The sequence below is a fragment of the Manduca sexta genome, chromosome 17 (assembly GCF_014839805.1).
Source record: "Manduca sexta isolate Smith_Timp_Sample1 chromosome 17, JHU_Msex_v1.0, whole genome shotgun sequence".
Taxonomy (NCBI): domain Eukaryota; kingdom Metazoa; phylum Arthropoda; class Insecta; order Lepidoptera; family Sphingidae; genus Manduca; species Manduca sexta.
The window spans coordinates 7,803,660-7,820,720 of NC_051131.1; the positions used below are offsets into that span (position 1 = coordinate 7,803,660).

Here is a 17,061-nt window from a genome sequence, read left to right on the forward strand (position 1 = left end):
AAGAAGACGTTTAAACTTAATTTTACTGAAACTAATGATTGAGTATTAAACATTAAACTCGTTAGTGGCGTGCAAATAAACATCCACACCTGACCCCTGTAAATGTCCGGTCAAAGAAATACTAAGATTATCCATCGTATTACATTCAATCATCGTTCAAGTGTAAATAACTTACTATACGAAGTGTCATTTGGCCGTTGAAATAATAAAGTGTTGTCTTCCGTCTCGAGCGTAGTGTGAGGATGGTTCCGGAGCGTACTGGCATTAACGGATTCATTGACTACTACCCAGCGGTAGGCCGTCGGCTCGGGATTCCCCTTCACGATGCACGTCAAATTTATAGACTCGTTTTCTCCTACACCGTACTCGATTGTACCGTCGTTTTCGCAGTACGTTGGGTCTGGAATATATTATTTCGTCATTTGCTTACGTTATGTAAATATACAGCAGTATCGCTAAAAAGTTGTGCGGTTAGTACACTTGGGTTAACTGAATAAAAAAATATCAATTTATTTATTAATTCAAATGTGTATAACTTAATATTAGGAATAACAATAATTTTGCTAACAGAGAGCGAACAAGTTTGTACATAAACTTTTAAATTTCTTTAACTCTAGGTCAATCTTCAGATTTTAGTGTAATGTATTTGAAAATTATACTTGTAATATATTTAAACTGCAGTACGTTTTTTACATTTTCAGTAAAAGTGTTAGTTTAGTGGTAAATTCTTACATGTAACATCGATGATTAGAGGTTCGCTGTAGGAGGAGCCCTCGTCGCTTGTCGCAGCACAAACATACTCGCCCGCATCAGATTCCTTAACGTCCACTAGGTCTAGAACTCCTTGAATTTTATCAGTATCCACGTTTGACAAAATATCATCCTGAAATTCATAACAGTATTACTTAAGTATATAAAGATTAATAAAATATTTCAGTTTGGATTTTTATAAAGCAAGATATTTCTAAACAGTGCGCACCTTTTTGGCTAGAAGTGATAAAATAACATTTTAAAAGGAAATACCTCATGAAACCAAATGAGTTGGTACACTGATGGATTGGCTTTATAATTGCATGCCAATGATACATCCGAACCTTTGACAACTGCCAAGGTGCCGTTATCTACATCCGCCTCTACTTCTATTTTTAATATAGGTGCATCTGAAACAGATTTTTAATTGATTAATTCAACAAATCATTCATAATGTCTCATCATTATAAACAGGACAACTAGTTTACGATGCAATTATAGTTTGACAGCGGTATAATCATGTTGTGATCTCATAAGGCGCACCCACATATTATGTTTTATAGCGAAACTGTGTAAATAATTTAGCAACCCAGTACATTATTTTTTAAACGCTACCTTCTGTGTGCACGAGTTTATAAATCTGTATTAGAGATGCATCAAAATTTAATACTATTATTTTAGTTTATGGTCTTGTAATAAGTAGAAAATGCAGACTCAATCTTAGTCTGCATTTCATGCAAAAATATATTTTGCAAATTAAAACTCACATAAAACAGTAAGTGGCAGGCCTTGTGCACATATAAAGCTGTCATTCCTCGCAAATAGGCTGGCGCGCAGCAGGTTATCCGCGACTCATCGTGCTCTTGGCTTATAGTCAACACAACGTCGCTGACCACCAACCTCTGGGACGGCTCTTTCTACAAGTGTTTAACGATTAGCATTTTTGGAAATGAAGAAATTTAACAACATCGGGTAGTAAATTTATTAAATATTACAGGGAGACCATGGTAGTTAGTACTTATACATTGTAAGACAGTATCTACCTTAGATTTATTCACGTTTCAAAGGATACAAAAACAAATTTTGATTTAATTTATCAATTGAAAATCGGACCTCCGAATATGTGTACGTTGCCAGTAAATCAAAAAAGTATTATTCAAAAATGTTTTTTGTTTTATAAAACGCGCTTACGGTAACGTTTTGCTCCAAATTGTAGAGGTGTGAGTCATTAAGCTGCCACGTGAGCGGGGGCGGCGGTCGCGCGCCGAGCACTCGGCACTGAAGCCGGAGCGCGTCCCCAGCACGGACTCGGCCCTGCACGCTGCCCGACGCGCCGTCTTCCACGCGCAGCGACACCAGCTCCGGTGGTACTGGTCGTCATAAATAACTACATACCAGACTGCACCACATGATTCCCCGCGAAAAGCTCAAAAAACTGTTGTTATTTTTAGAGAATTACTTGACAACTAATTGTATCATTACAGAAGTTATTCAAGCATGTACCTAGGTGGATACTTCTACAATCCAAGGATATCGTCGGGCACATAGAAAAAACAAGCAATTTCCTTGTTATTTCGATTGTATTATTATGGTTACAGACGTGTAAGATGTTATGAACTTTACAGATATGTAAAAGATTTTATTCATAAAATATTATTTATATTTCTTCATAATCATTAGTATAGGTTTTTTCATACTTCGTACTTTAGAATTGTAACTTAATTGAAAGTGGCTATTGACTGGTTTTAAAGTAAGTTGATATTAAAATACGTTTTTTGGCCTGATTTTTTTATCAGACCGATATAAAAGATTATACTATTAAGACCAGTGTACTATAGATGTTTAATACATCTATCAATACTAAAGAAATCCTTTTGAATAGAAAGTTTAGTTGATTTGTTTTATTTAGTCAACAAATTGCACAGTCATATATGGGTACATATAGTCAGTGTATGAATCGATACAAAAAATAATAACTTTCTAATTTAGCGATAGTATCAGATATGACGCAGCCTATACATGTTAGTTATTTGCTTAATGAAGATGTGAAAATAAGCTCACTAAGAAATTTATAATCAGCCAGGCATTCTTAGTATATATCAGTATGTAATTTTGTTTTAAAACCTCATCTACAAATAAATAATTAGGCGGGTCCTCAAAATGGAAAGAATAATGTAACAAACAAAATGCTATGTCTACGTATACAAAGTGTATCACATCTATTGAGATCGTCGGATCGGATTGCAATTTGTAATATAACCAAATAGGTATCTATGCGTTCAGTCACATACAAAATTGCATCAGCTAAGGTCCAAGATGCACGACGTGCGTCTGAACATCAATGCTACTTACAGTACATATCAATGACGACGTCAATGGAAAGCGGTGCGGTTTTCTCATTGTTCTGCGCGTAGCATGTGAGTATGCGGCCGTGATCCTCGCGTCGGAGAGGCCCGTACATAATGTCACTCCTTACACGATGTTCCGACAGCGGAGTTGATGTGTTCTTTAATAACCGTTGCTCGGTCCACCATGATAGCGTGGCTTGAGGCTTACCTTTGTGATAACAAACAGATAAATTTATGTTCAAACTGCTCTCTTATTGGTATTTATAAGACTAACGAGACAAAACTAATAAATAGACAACTCCAAAGAACCATTATTTCTAATCACTCTTAGGAGTGATTAATGCAGTATTCTTGTTCCCTCTGCCATCATCTCGGTCCAATGTGTGGACGACGTACGTACCTTTTACAAACATAATGCAGAGAGGGTTTATCTTTCTCATAATCTGCTGCCTGTCTGTTATTCTGGGCTTTGACAGGGTTCCGACAGGAAGATCCAGTTGACGCAAAGCGTTTTAGAAAATATCATTCAATGTCAAAAGCGTTGTCTGACCTGGGAATCGAACCCACGACAGGATGAAGCGTTAGTAATACAACTATTTACGATACCATGAATTAATTGTATTATAATATGGTGACATCAATAAAGGATGGGTAATTACCTCCAAAAGCAACACAAAAAAGATGAACAGTTTCGCCAACGTAGTAAGGTCCTAGATTTCGACTGACGTTGACGCCAGCGGTCGCCTTTGCAATTTCTGTGCTATTATCATGCACCACCCACAATACACGTGGCGGTTCTGTTGATTTAAAAGAATAATTAAATAATACGTTTAGGGTCACCAAAAAATCTTATTTGTTAAAGTACATAAATAACCTACATCTAACAACCTCTTGTTATGGTAATATCTATTGTTTCGTTTTCGATAACTTATAGGTAATAAATATAGTGTAATGTAATATAATTTTCTATGGCTTATAATTTTTTTAAATCTAAAACCATGGCTACAATTATCTGAATTTTTCAGTACATTTTAAGAAACTATTCGTAAAAATTACAGATTGCCGGGGAATGCTATCTGATCAATACTTTCTTAGCATATACATATAGTGCCCCTGGTCTAGTGGCCGTTTAGAAATTTATGGTTAGAGAAAGATTAGCTGCAAATTTAGGCACAAGACACACTGTGTAGGCACGTTCCTTGATAGAGATATGCACCTTTGGTCAAGGGGCTCCAAGCACCCCATTAGGAAACATTCATTTAGTAATTGCAGCTTCACTCATGAAAAAAAGAAGTGCAATAACCACACAATTAAACACATAAGAGAAACAAAATGGTTTTTGGGAGTGAAAGTTTTAAATCTTGGTTCACGTCGAATGATAAAAGGCGATAGGTTAATTAAGTAACCCTGAGAATTGCTGAATATGGAATGACCTCTCTTAACGAGAGCCAATATGTATGACTAAACAGGATCATATCATTATTTTGCCACAGTACATGATTAATACAGCTATAAATAACACAGCACATACAGTAATACAAGCGGTATGACACGTTACCCGCGTGGAAATGGTATGCTCTAGGTATACGTATGTTCATATGCAATGTAGAGACACCTGGGGTATGCGCTGCGTTTAACGAAGATAATGTCCTATATTTCCTGGAATTGATAAAGAGTAGGTATGTCAACTACAGAACGTAAATTTTATATACAATTATCTATAGAGAAATATTCTATAATCAAAAGAACTCGTATGATAAATATTGTTTTGGGTTTGCCATCGTCGCGTCGAGTTTTTATGTTGGTTAATCGACACACTAATCAATAATATTTTTTTGCCTATATAAATGTACTGTTTTCACTTTCATTACTTTATCGTTCACAATACAGCATCATACTAGGTTGCGATGACGCAAAACTAATTTGTATGTTAATATTGTTGTAATGTTTACGTCGCGCAATGGTTTAATAAATGGAGCGAATGGTTCCGGCGCTGTCAGCATCCTCATTAGCCGGCCCTCCAATTAGCCGAAGCGCGGCTGTTATTTCGCTGGATAGGTAAACTCCGATGCATTTTGTTCGTTTGTAAGCTACGGACTTGTTACAAAAATAGATAGCGATGCGATCGACTATGCCGTCAATATTGGATGGACAAGCATCTTTTTATTGAGAATATGAATTAATAACGTTATCTAGACTACTGTACTGTACGTACTTAAGTACATGTAGTTTTATAATTCACGCTTTCATCTAAAGGATAGGTGAAGAGACAACTAGTGAATCCAAAATCCATAAATTATTTTTTGATTTGATTATTTTTTTTGCTTTGACGGGAAGCTCGTCTCGTGTTCGCCTGATGGTAAGCGATATCGCCAATAAACGGTAGAAACACCATCCAACACCTTGAATTACAAAGTATTGTTTGGTATTCCTCTGCGCTCGCCATCCTGAGACATGAGATGTTAAGTCTTATTATGTCCAGTAATTACACCGGCTACAGTGCCCTTCAAACTGGAACACAACAGTGAATAAAGACTGCTTTTTGGCGACAGAAATAGACGTTGCGGTGGTTCCTACCCAAACACACTCTCACATATGAGAAACCTGCCACCACCACCAAATTCTGTAGTTTGCAAATAATCGGGCTGATAGAATGCCCCAACTTATATCAGGCGAAAATTTAGAATTAGGTTAATAAAGGATATACTATATTATTATATAATCTGCCTTCATATAAATGCATTTGTTTTGGAGAAATGTGCATGTAGTCTCTATTATGGTGGTAATATTATTGTCTAGGAAGGACCTACTACCTTTTGTAATCATTCCATTACGTTAATTTGAGCCTGACAGTGCGGCGGCATCATTTGATCACAGCTATTGCCTCCATCCCGATCTATGTTTCCAACAACGGCAGAGAAAATCATGCCTTTATCTAAAGACTCTAAAATCTATGTTGTATTTACCTATAAACGAATGGACTTATAACTAACTACATGTCTGTGAGTCCATACATGTAAGTACTACATATTCTACATAGGTAATAACGTATTAAAGAACTATTTATATACGGTTATTCTCTCCAAAGATATTTATTAGCCACCTACGTGAGATATGACATTATATTCTAAATTTAATTACGAAAATAAAGACATATACTTAATCTTACCAATGACTAGAAGCTGGACATACGTCTTGTGGGCAGGACTTGATGCAAAATCAGCTAAACAGTGGTATAGTCCCGCATCAGAAGGGCGCACCGTGATGATTTGTAGCTTGTCGAGGCCGAGGGAGTCCGCAGTGAGCAGACGATACCGGTCACCGTGCGTGGACGAGGTAATTCCTGCTCCCTCCCGGAGGTCTCGACTGCTGGTACAAATTATATTCATGTTGGATTATTTCCTTGTATTAAGTAGGTGTATAACTTACAAACACCTATAATATAATAATATGATATGTGCAATAGTGTATGATGCCCCACTGTTGGCCACGGGCCCAGGGCCTAAGCTTGGTAGCAGTGCCAGCAATGTCAATAGGAATACTTTGACCTCTCGTCCACGGTCTATCACGCTGATGAAACGTGGATTGCGGGACTTTGCATATCCGTTAATTATTACGGACAATGCTCACATCGCATCCTAATACCTTCATAACTGAGAAAGGATACAGGTGTCCAAACGACGTGAAACGTGACTTAATTAACTACGTACCTTATTAGCTGGATCACAATTCCCAACCAGTGACATTCATCACAGTAGTGAGTGTTTCTATAGTGATAGCGTCTTCTTTTCAATAGTTTTCTTTATAAAATTTGAATTATTTAAACTTTTGTGCTTAAATTATATTTAAATTGATCATTCTATTCATAAAAAGAAATAAAAAGCAGTTCCTATTACGTAGACGTATAAATATATAAATGATCAGATATACCTGTAAAATGCTGTTGAAGAATTATTTTTGTACCAAGCTAGTATCGTTAGTCTGTCATCCTCTTTCTCAGCAAGTGACGTTACAAGGGAGTTCCGCACTGTGTCCTAATACGGCTTCCACTAAAATTACAATACACATTTATTTTTAATGCATTTTAATTTATGGCTAGGCATAGATCACATGATTAACGATAGAAATTGCATAAAATTTTGAGATTCAATTCACTATGCACATAGGGTTTCCATATAAGTCGCGTCTTGGTAAAATTGGATCCGCATTGTTTATTGATGCTGCCAAACAGCAGTAAGCAAGCAAACTTAGCGTAGGTTACAAGATGCTAAGCGCGTTGCGGTGTTATGACCTAGATCCTACTACGTAATTGAAAGTTCTAAGTACACACATTTTGTAAGCCAAGTTTTAGGTACGCACTGTAATTCATATCATCAATCAAAAAAAGAACCATTATATATGGACAGGTCACAAATCATTAAATAAAATTGTAGAGTCATCTGCTTCCTCTAAAATACGCACGCAAATTATAATCAATTGGAACATAATTTTAGAAAGTTAAGTACCATCAATCATTTGCTTTAGAACATTATTATATAAATTAAGATTATTATGAGTTAATGACCAATATAAGGCGTGTCCAATCGACGGAAGTTACAGAATTATGCCGATAGAGCCGCCACCTCTCGCTGTTTGATCCGGTATCTACGATATTCGAGACCTCGTATGTTTGTAGGTGGTATGTTTTTCGTATAATATGAGATTTGACCAGCTCAATTTGCAAGAATGTGTTTCAGTTTGAATGGATGTGTAGTGTGCAATGTCTGTAACATTTCCTTTGTTTTAAACTTTCCAATGCACGAGTTATTCTTCTAACTAAGTAGGCTATTCAAAACAGCGGTCTTTTTATGATTGAAGGAGTGAAATAACGTCATATAGGTGGTCTTACCAAATCCCGAAAAAAGGCAAGTTGTTGGAAAAAATCTTATCTAAGGTTAAAGAATTTTATTCTCAATATAATATGTAGATATATGAAATGATACCTATATATAGATATAGGTTATATATATATATATATATATATATATATATATATATATATATATATATATATATATATATATATATATATATATATATATATATATATATATATATATATATATATATACTAGCTTTTGCCCGCGGCTCCGCCCGCGTTATAAAGTTTTTCAGGGTAAAGTTTTCCGTTATAAAAGTAGTGGTTTCCCGTGAGCCTATGTTCTTCTCAGGGTCAAACTGACTCCATACCAAATTTCATCTTAATACGTTGGGTAGTTTTTGAGTTTAACACGTTCAGGCAGACAGATGCAGCGGGGACTATGTTTTATAATATATTTTTTAGAACTTTTTTAAGAGGAACAATCCCGTCATACATCATTGTTGCATAACTTTAACCGTTTACGCAGCGCACGCAACGGAAGCTCTCAAAACTAATAAATTGTCCCCGTGTTTGCAACATGTTTCATTACTGCTCCGCTCCTATTGGTCATAGCGTGATGATATATAGCCTATAGCACTCCACAAATAAAGGGCTATCCAACACAAAACGATTTTTTCACTTCAAACTGGTAGTTCCTGAGATAAGCCATTACTGCTCCGCTCCTATTGGTCATAGTGTGATGATATATAATTTAGAGCACTCCAAAAACAAAGGGCTATTCAACACAAAAATAATTTTTCAGTTCGAACCGGTAGTTCCAGAGATTAGCCATTACTGTTCCGCACCTATTGGGTATAGCGTGATGATATATAGCCTATAGCACTCCACGAACAAAGGGCTATCCAACGCAAAAAGATTTTTTCAGTTTGGACCAGTAGTGCCTGAGATTAGCCATTACTGCTCCGCTCCTATTGGGTATAGCGTGATGATATATAGCCTATAGCACTCCACGAACAAAGGGCTATCCAACGCAAAAAGAATTTTTCGGTTTGGACCAGTAGTGCCTGAGATTAGCCATTACTGCTCCGCTCCTATTGGGTATAGCGTGATGATATATAGCCTATAGCACTCCATGAACAAAGGGCTATCCAACGCAAAAAGAATTTTTCAGTTTGGACCGGTAGTTCCTGAGATTAGCCATTACTGCTCCGCTCCTATTGGGTATAGCGTGATGATATATAGCCTATAGCACTCCACGAACAAAGGGCTATTCAACGCAAAAAGAATTTTTCGGTTTGGACCGGTAGTTCCCGAGATTAGCGCGTTCAAACAAACAAACAAACAAACTCTTCAGCTTTATATAATAGTATAGAAGTATAGATTATAGGTATCATTACAATAGTATCGTTAAGTCTTTACGTTGCCGATATAGAGACCGTTAACTATAATATCAAAATACAACCCTTGTACCCTTGCCGCTGACTGGTGCATTAGTATTCTAGTTTATGTACCTACCTACCAACTTACATATTATGAAGTGTTAAAAACTACTACAATCCAAAAAATAAGTTCTCTGCTGTATCTTCGTTACTCAAACACCAACATGTTTAATATAATCGTATGTTAAAGTTATGCTGGATCCACCACAAAAAGAATCCTTAAAATCATATTTGATTCCGATAAAATCTCTTGTGCATTTTCGAAGTTCAAGGTTAAACAACGATGTTCTAAATACGGTAGTATCTTGAAACTATAGCCTACCTATTGAACCCAACACAAAACATCAAATTCCTTTTTGATTTTGAGGAGCTACTCTCTGCCTCTTCAAAGTCAAAGGTTTCTATACCAATTAAATCATGCTGGGACCGTTCCGAACCTACGCGAAACCCTAGAAAAAACTAATTATTTAAATCGGACCACGGTGTAAAAAAATATCTTCTTATTTTCTATATCTATCTTCTTATAATATTATTCTCTTTTTATTTAGTTGGAGTCAATGCTTATCAAATATTTATGCAAGAATTATATTCAAGAACTTTTTTATACATTTGTGTAGATTCTATGTTTTAATATGGCGGGGTGCGGGGGAGGGTAAAAGGTCTAGAAGAAATTGGGGACGTAATACGTATACTTACGTAACGTAATACCAGATTTCACTTAAAATTGTTTACCAATTTACACGTGGAAACATTGTGGTACTGCAAAATGTATACTAAAAGCCTTTCAAAATTTGAACTTTCATTTTGCGCGCGCCCGGCGCCTTTGGTGGCAAATTATGTATTGGAAAAACATACATAACGTTAACTTGTTGGGGATCATCAGAAAGTAATTTATTCTCAATGTTGGATGTATGTACCTGGACGAAATAAGTTTGAGATCCTAAGGCGTAGTCATAGCGCATATGTTAGAGCACCAAGACGCAGGTGTATTAGTAGAATTTCGGAAAACTGTACTTAGATATTTATCATATTTTGTACGTTATTTTTTTAGTCCTGTTCATGTTTTCGCATTATACATTAAAGAGCACCGATATCCCAATACAGGTCTAATATTATTATAATGCTTGAAACGTTTTCCAGCTATAAGTATTGTGATTTGTCAGTTGTAAGCAATTAATACTGTATTTCAAATTAATAGAATATTACCTATCATCATTTTATAAATACCACTAAGTAGGTTAGTAGGTACCTTATCTGTCCGTGAAAATCTCTTCAAATATTATTCAGCATTTACACAGATTATCATGGGGAAATACGTACCTACGGGTTGTTAAACCTTTGATTTGATTACAATAACTTATCCTCTATGAACAAAATATTAGGTCAATTATTATAATTTTATTGATACGGACACTTAAAATTCCGTAAGTTTTTAATGAATGGACACTATAAATATCTGAATAGCAATTTATTATAACATAGGCGGTACTAATTGGTTTAGTAGTCAACGTGAAATTTGAAAGCTTTTATAAATGGTCCAAGAAATAAATACCTATATGTATTCAATTAAATGCAAATAATATTGAGCAGATCCAAGAGCAATAAATAAAGTTTATAAAACAATGTGGTATTCTTACCGGTTTCAAAAATATCCTGCGCACAGATAGTTTTCGATAACAGAACAATAAAAATATATATAAAACTATTCATTTTTACACATCGCCACTTTCATGTAAAGCCATAATAAAATCGAAGTTCAAAATACGGCAAGTCGAAGAGGGCACGTCCCGATTGGGCGCGAGCAACGGACACGCGATTCAATTGGCGCACTCGACCACAATAAGCAGGATCGTCGGTCCAGGGAGCGCGGGACTCCGCTACCGGCTTGGCGCGTACGGCTCGGCCGCTTCCGGAGCGCCCCGCGTGTGACGTCACGCCCGTTGCTCAAACACCGCCAGCCGCCCGATCAACCATCATTTACCTTACACTTTTTAATTGGTGAGGTCAAAACAATTGGGTCACCTTTAGATTTATTTATTGTGTAAGCTGGGAAATGGGAATTTATATCCGGTCCTCATTATTTTCAGCTTATGAATGATTTCTAGATTTATTTTGAACTATACCAAGTTTACGAAATGCAGAAGTAAAGATTTCATTTACAAAATTAAGCACGCAGGGAATAATAAATATTAAAGTAAGATATAAATTATGAAAAGTTTAATCATACGTAATATGGTTTTTAAATTGACAAACGTAGGAATATAATATCAGGTAAGGTGTAAAAATGTTCAGAGTTGTTTTAGTGATTTCACAAACATTATTGCCAATATTGCTATAGCTGCACTGCCAACAGTTCCGACTAATAAGCTTCTTTTGTTTTTTTATTACTTTTCTCTTTGAGCAAAACCTAAAAATACATAAAACATTTAAAAATTAAGTAAAATATATATATATCTAATTAGCCAAGACCAGGATATCTCTGGCTCGATCGCGGAAATAGAACAATCAGAATAAAGTTTGATCGCAACACTCTGGAGATAGCTATAGGGATTTTTTATTAATTTTGATCATTAGGTACCAGTTATCCCAATTCGAAGAAATATATTTAGGGGGTACAAAAACTTCGACATTTGACTCCTTAAAATGATGTTGCTTCATTTGTATAGTTATTAAATCGTAAAATTTTAGGTTCGATTACCAGATCAACAAAAATGAATTTGTGAATATTTGGATTTGAAACCAATGACTTCATAAGTTAAATATAAATTCGGCATAGCAGGATGTACTAGTTGCATCTTTTCTTATCACTGGAGATAAGTGGGCATGAGGTGTCAGCTTATATTGTATGTAACATTATGTTTAAAACACAGATAAAAAATTACAAGATCAGTATAATGATCTCATTAGTATAGTAATATCTCATCTCATTATGATACAATTTCATAATTCCGGTACCATCAAAGAATGAAAAATTCTAGTTGGCTACCATTATTGTTGTATTGCACCACACTTAAAAACTCATATTTGTGTTGCAAATAAAAACATATTTGATTTCTCTTATACTTAGGAATTAAAATCTTAAACAGTCATCCCCAATTGTATCACAAACCTGGATGAGTTCCTTCACTAAATAAATCCATTGTTAAGGAATGCTTACCTTGAACTGAGTGTGCAATGCAATGTCCATTGAATTTAAAATATTAGTAATTTCACTCAATGTAGATAGGGATATGTCTGAGGCGTATTTCTCTTTGTGAAGCAGATAATCTGATACTTTGTTGGCCTTTTTTAAAGCCAAAGTATTTGCTAACATGCTTAGATATATTCTGTACAAGTGTTGTGAACTGTCTTCAAGAATGTCAATTATTTCCATAGCTCCAAGATTATTTTCCGGTCTTGATCTATAAAATAAATGGTTGCTTTATATAGTATGCATATATATGGCTAATAGTTAATAACACAGGTCTTTAGTGTTGATGTCCTGGACTATAATAACTTAAATTGTTATTGTCTACCATGACACATAAAATAGTTGTCTTTATTTTTTGAATATTTCATTTTTATATCATAGCTCCAATTTAACAAATTGCTGGCTCGCTATCACAATGTCTATATAAAATTTCACTTATTTTGGAAAAATCTTAATTAAAGTTCTCATGTTGGTAAAAATTACAAAAGACAATAAATCATGGTTCGCCCTTTATTTATATTTCAGGATTATTGGAATTTTTTACTGAAATATACAAATAATTATGTTACACATATACTTAATTCAATTTGTGCAGAAAATATGACATAGAATGTTGTTAGCTATAGTGATCCAGCAAAATGTTAAGAGTCACAAATTGATCTACCTAAACTTGCATCAGTAACTACTTTAAAGAAATAACTAATTACAAATTGAATGTGAACATTTTCCTGGGCTTGGCGTTATATGGGTGACATGATGGTACAAATGGTTGGTTTAATTTGCTATTATATTTACTATTGTAACATATTAAGTAAAAATATACCAAAAAAAAACATGTGAATCTCACACAAGTTTTAACTGAATGTTACTGAGGACTAACTTTGTTTTTGAGGAAGGTCCAGCAACCACATACTTTTTTTAATTCAGAGCAAGTATACGGGTCACAATATATTAACTATGATAATGTACATTCTCAAAACAAATTCTTTAACAGTATTTAGTTAGTTACTTACACTGGTAATTCCTCATAGAGTGGCAAATTTTTTATTTCATCTAGAATTCGCTGCCTCAGTTCTTGATCATCTACTCCAAGCTTTAAAAGGTCTTCATCTGCGAGTTCAGTTAGTGTGGATTGGCCAATATTTTTCCTTCTAAGAGAAACAAGTATTTTTCTATTTTAATAAATTTATTAAGAGTGATAAAGTCACGATAGAGAAAATTATGGAGATAACACAAAACTTATTTTCTAAACTGCTGAAGAACAATTTAATGTCAAATCATATAAGTTTTTCGGCAATCGCTGAAGTGCAATAAAAAATATGGTATTTAATACTTTAATTATTAACCAAATAAACTTTTCAGGTTTGATACATACTTAAATATTTTGATAAATTTTTCTGCGCCGGCACCTATTAGTAAAGCGCTGACTGTGACATCAAATTCTGTGGGATCTATTTTATTAGCGGTAGAAATTATTGAATCCGTATTATCTTGCTCAACCATTTTTCTATTTTTCCTTTGTTAATGTTTATGAAAACAAATAACGAATTCACTGCCTAGCGCCGATAACGAAAGGCATATTTCAATTTCAATTTGTTGTGATTGGCGATGGAACATTAAATTCAATTCAATTTTTAAATTGTTGCTCCATCGTTGGCAGACGATGATTTTGCCAATGTCAAAGTTGAAAGTAGGAAAAGTTACGGTAAATTTTTATGGGTCTAATACAATGATAAAAGAAGTATAGAGGATGGGTAATATGGTCACGTGACATGCGGCACATTTCATGAACAAAATGGTGCCGACTCCGCCCCTTACAATAGTGATATGCTAGTACCGAAAATTTTGTATCGACATCGAAGAATTAAGAGAGACAAACAAGCCCCAAAAAGATCAAATACGAAAGGGGTTAGGAACTACCATAATATAAATATAACAAATCATAATGTAAACAAACAAACTGAAACTGATTTATAAGTAACAATTGTTAAACAAAGCAGTACCTGTTGTGACAAACATCCAGTTGTGTTTGATCTATATTTGTATGTTGCACTATTCCTTGCTAAAAATTTAAGTTACAGATTAAGATATTTATTTAATACATGATAAATGGAATAAGATAGCGTAGCCAGCAATTATTTGGTTGGTTTTATTTTATTTTATTATTATGCTCTTTGATCGAGAAACATAACTATGGTTCAGCAAACTAAAATCAATGACCGTAAAATGGTGGTTAAGATAATCAATTATAATAATTATTTGCAATAACAACAATATGATTATGTATCTATTTCCGTGCATGCAAAGGTTGCTCGAAACATAAGACCGCCAATTGTAAAAATATATCTTACATTTCATCTTTATGTTGTTTCTTTTATGTTTATCTATTCTTTTATGTAACAATTCTAATTTTATTCATAGCAATATATTAAAGTAATATTACTACTTATTAGGTGAAGTATAATAATCATTACTATTTTACTTATCGCGAATATTGTTGGAAAACAGTTATCTTTACTCGCGTTAATTAAACGTGTGGTTTATGCATATCTTCTCAAAATGTAAAGAAATATGTATTTGGTGTAGGATTCCAATCACGTCGCTCAATATTCTCAATTCATTTTGCCTTGGTTTTAAATTTTTGGTTATCTTAAAAAATATTCTAATTTCACTTAGTTTGTCCTTCTGAATAATACAATATTGATGTGTGCTCTAACATTCTTTCAAAAGACAAAAAACCGTAACTGATAAACGGGCGTCTGTTAAAATATCGATATCAATAATTTCTAAACAAATCCACCCACCCATCCCTAAGCTCGTGTGTAAACAAACATAATGATTTTAATGTGTATAAATCACGCCTAAAAGGGTCCAAAGCTTAACAAACCAGATCCACATATCATTTTAATTGATAAAAACACATCCAAAAAGTAAATATACAAAGATATTTGATAATTTTCGGTAAAACAGTTACTAACCTATGAAAAGATATTTCGGGGTCTTTCTTGCGTGAATTCGATTTGCATCCTTTCACACAACACTGAGTCATTTTCGAAACTTAACAAATACACTAATAAACACACTGAACAATTGAGAATATGATTATATTACTTTAAATTCAATATTTATGAAGATTTGTTTACATCGTCTGACACTACATGTACCTGCCGACTGCCCAGCATAAAATGGCGTTTCTGCCGCAAGGCGGTCCCAGTGTGTTGAAGTAAACGAAATAGTGCCATATGCGAAGAAAGCAATTATTTTTGTCTTTTTTGTTGCGTTCCAAATAAGCTTTGAGTAAAAGAGATAGACATATATATTGACAATTCTGCGTCGATTTCCCTAACATAAATATAACTTATTCATATAGCTAACTTTTGAGGCCTGTCCTCTTTATATTTAGTCATTGGTCTAATATGATGGAACATTCAAAATATCATATTGTTTGACAAATGACAGTTGACACTTGCTATTTGGCTAGGTTTTTTCTTTTTACAAACCGCGGTTTGTGTAGCTATCTGCCAGTATCTATTTGATACTACTTATAATATTGTAAAATCAAATCAAAACAATTTATTTTACATAAAATATGGTATAAATTATGATGTTAAATATATTACATGTTTTACCGTTTCAACGGTAGGTATATTCATTATATACGTACTTATAATTAGAGAACGTAGTTACACAAATTACCTATTTTAAGTAATAAAAAAACTTATGTTATTTTTAAAATTTTTGTTCGTTATCTGTATGTGTGGTCTATATCTATACTTACTATGTACTACTACATCACCAAGCGGCTAGCTTAAACCTATATCAAAATATTATAGGAGCAATTTGAAAACACGTTATGTGATGCCGCCTCTTTGGATGTAATACTGGCCGTTATGTTCCGTTTTTTCGAAACGGGCATTCGACTGTCATTAATTTTATATATATGAAAATTTCTTCACGTCACAAATATTTTACGTTTTTCCTACTATCCACATCAATCCTAATTCCCTTTTAATTTTCTTCCCTTCCTCACTGATCCTCGCACCTCATCCTGTCACATCGCTCGTGGACGGCAACCGGAGCATCGCCTGGTATCCCGGACCTCCTCTGCGGTGTGCGCCTCCTGACTTTGGCTGCAAGATCGGTGAGTAATTTTTGCGCAGTATTACCTGGTAGCTCTTGCTCTCCTCCCTTGAGGGGACACCGTAGGTAGTGCCTGCTCGGCCTTGCATTTCCTTGGCTCTCAATCATTCATTCTTTTTTTTCTCGTTGCTTGGGCTATTTACACGCCCAACCAATAGTCGAATTAAAATAAGAAATATTTTATCTTACTCTATTATCTCTATAGGTATATTGCTGAAACAGAGTGTGTATCTGAATTTCTGAATAATACATTTTTTAAGTAAAAACCGTACAAAAATCCGTTCAGTAGACTTTTGAAAAAAATCGATCACATACGTAAGTATGTTTTGTCTG

General features: G+C 34.5%; 1 protein-coding gene and 1 pseudogene across 1 annotated transcript; both read right to left on the reverse strand.

The window, feature by feature from the left end:
- Positions 1 to 149: 149 nt before the first annotated feature.
- On the reverse strand, positions 150 to 11,261 carry LOC119189558 (annotated as a pseudogene).
- Positions 11,262 to 11,693: 432 nt separating this feature from the next.
- LOC115443139 lies at positions 11,694 to 14,311 on the reverse strand. The gene is made up of 4 exons (XM_030168417.2): positions 13,964 to 14,311; positions 13,602 to 13,739; positions 12,556 to 12,799; positions 11,694 to 11,805 (listed from the first exon to the last, which is right to left on the reverse strand). Exons 1-4 carry the CDS (start codon positions 14,089 to 14,091, stop codon positions 11,758 to 11,760), a joined length of 558 nt encoding a protein of 185 aa, XP_030024277.2. The 5' UTR covers positions 14,092 to 14,311; the 3' UTR covers positions 11,694 to 11,757.
- Between the last annotated feature and the right edge of the window lie 2,750 nt (positions 14,312 to 17,061).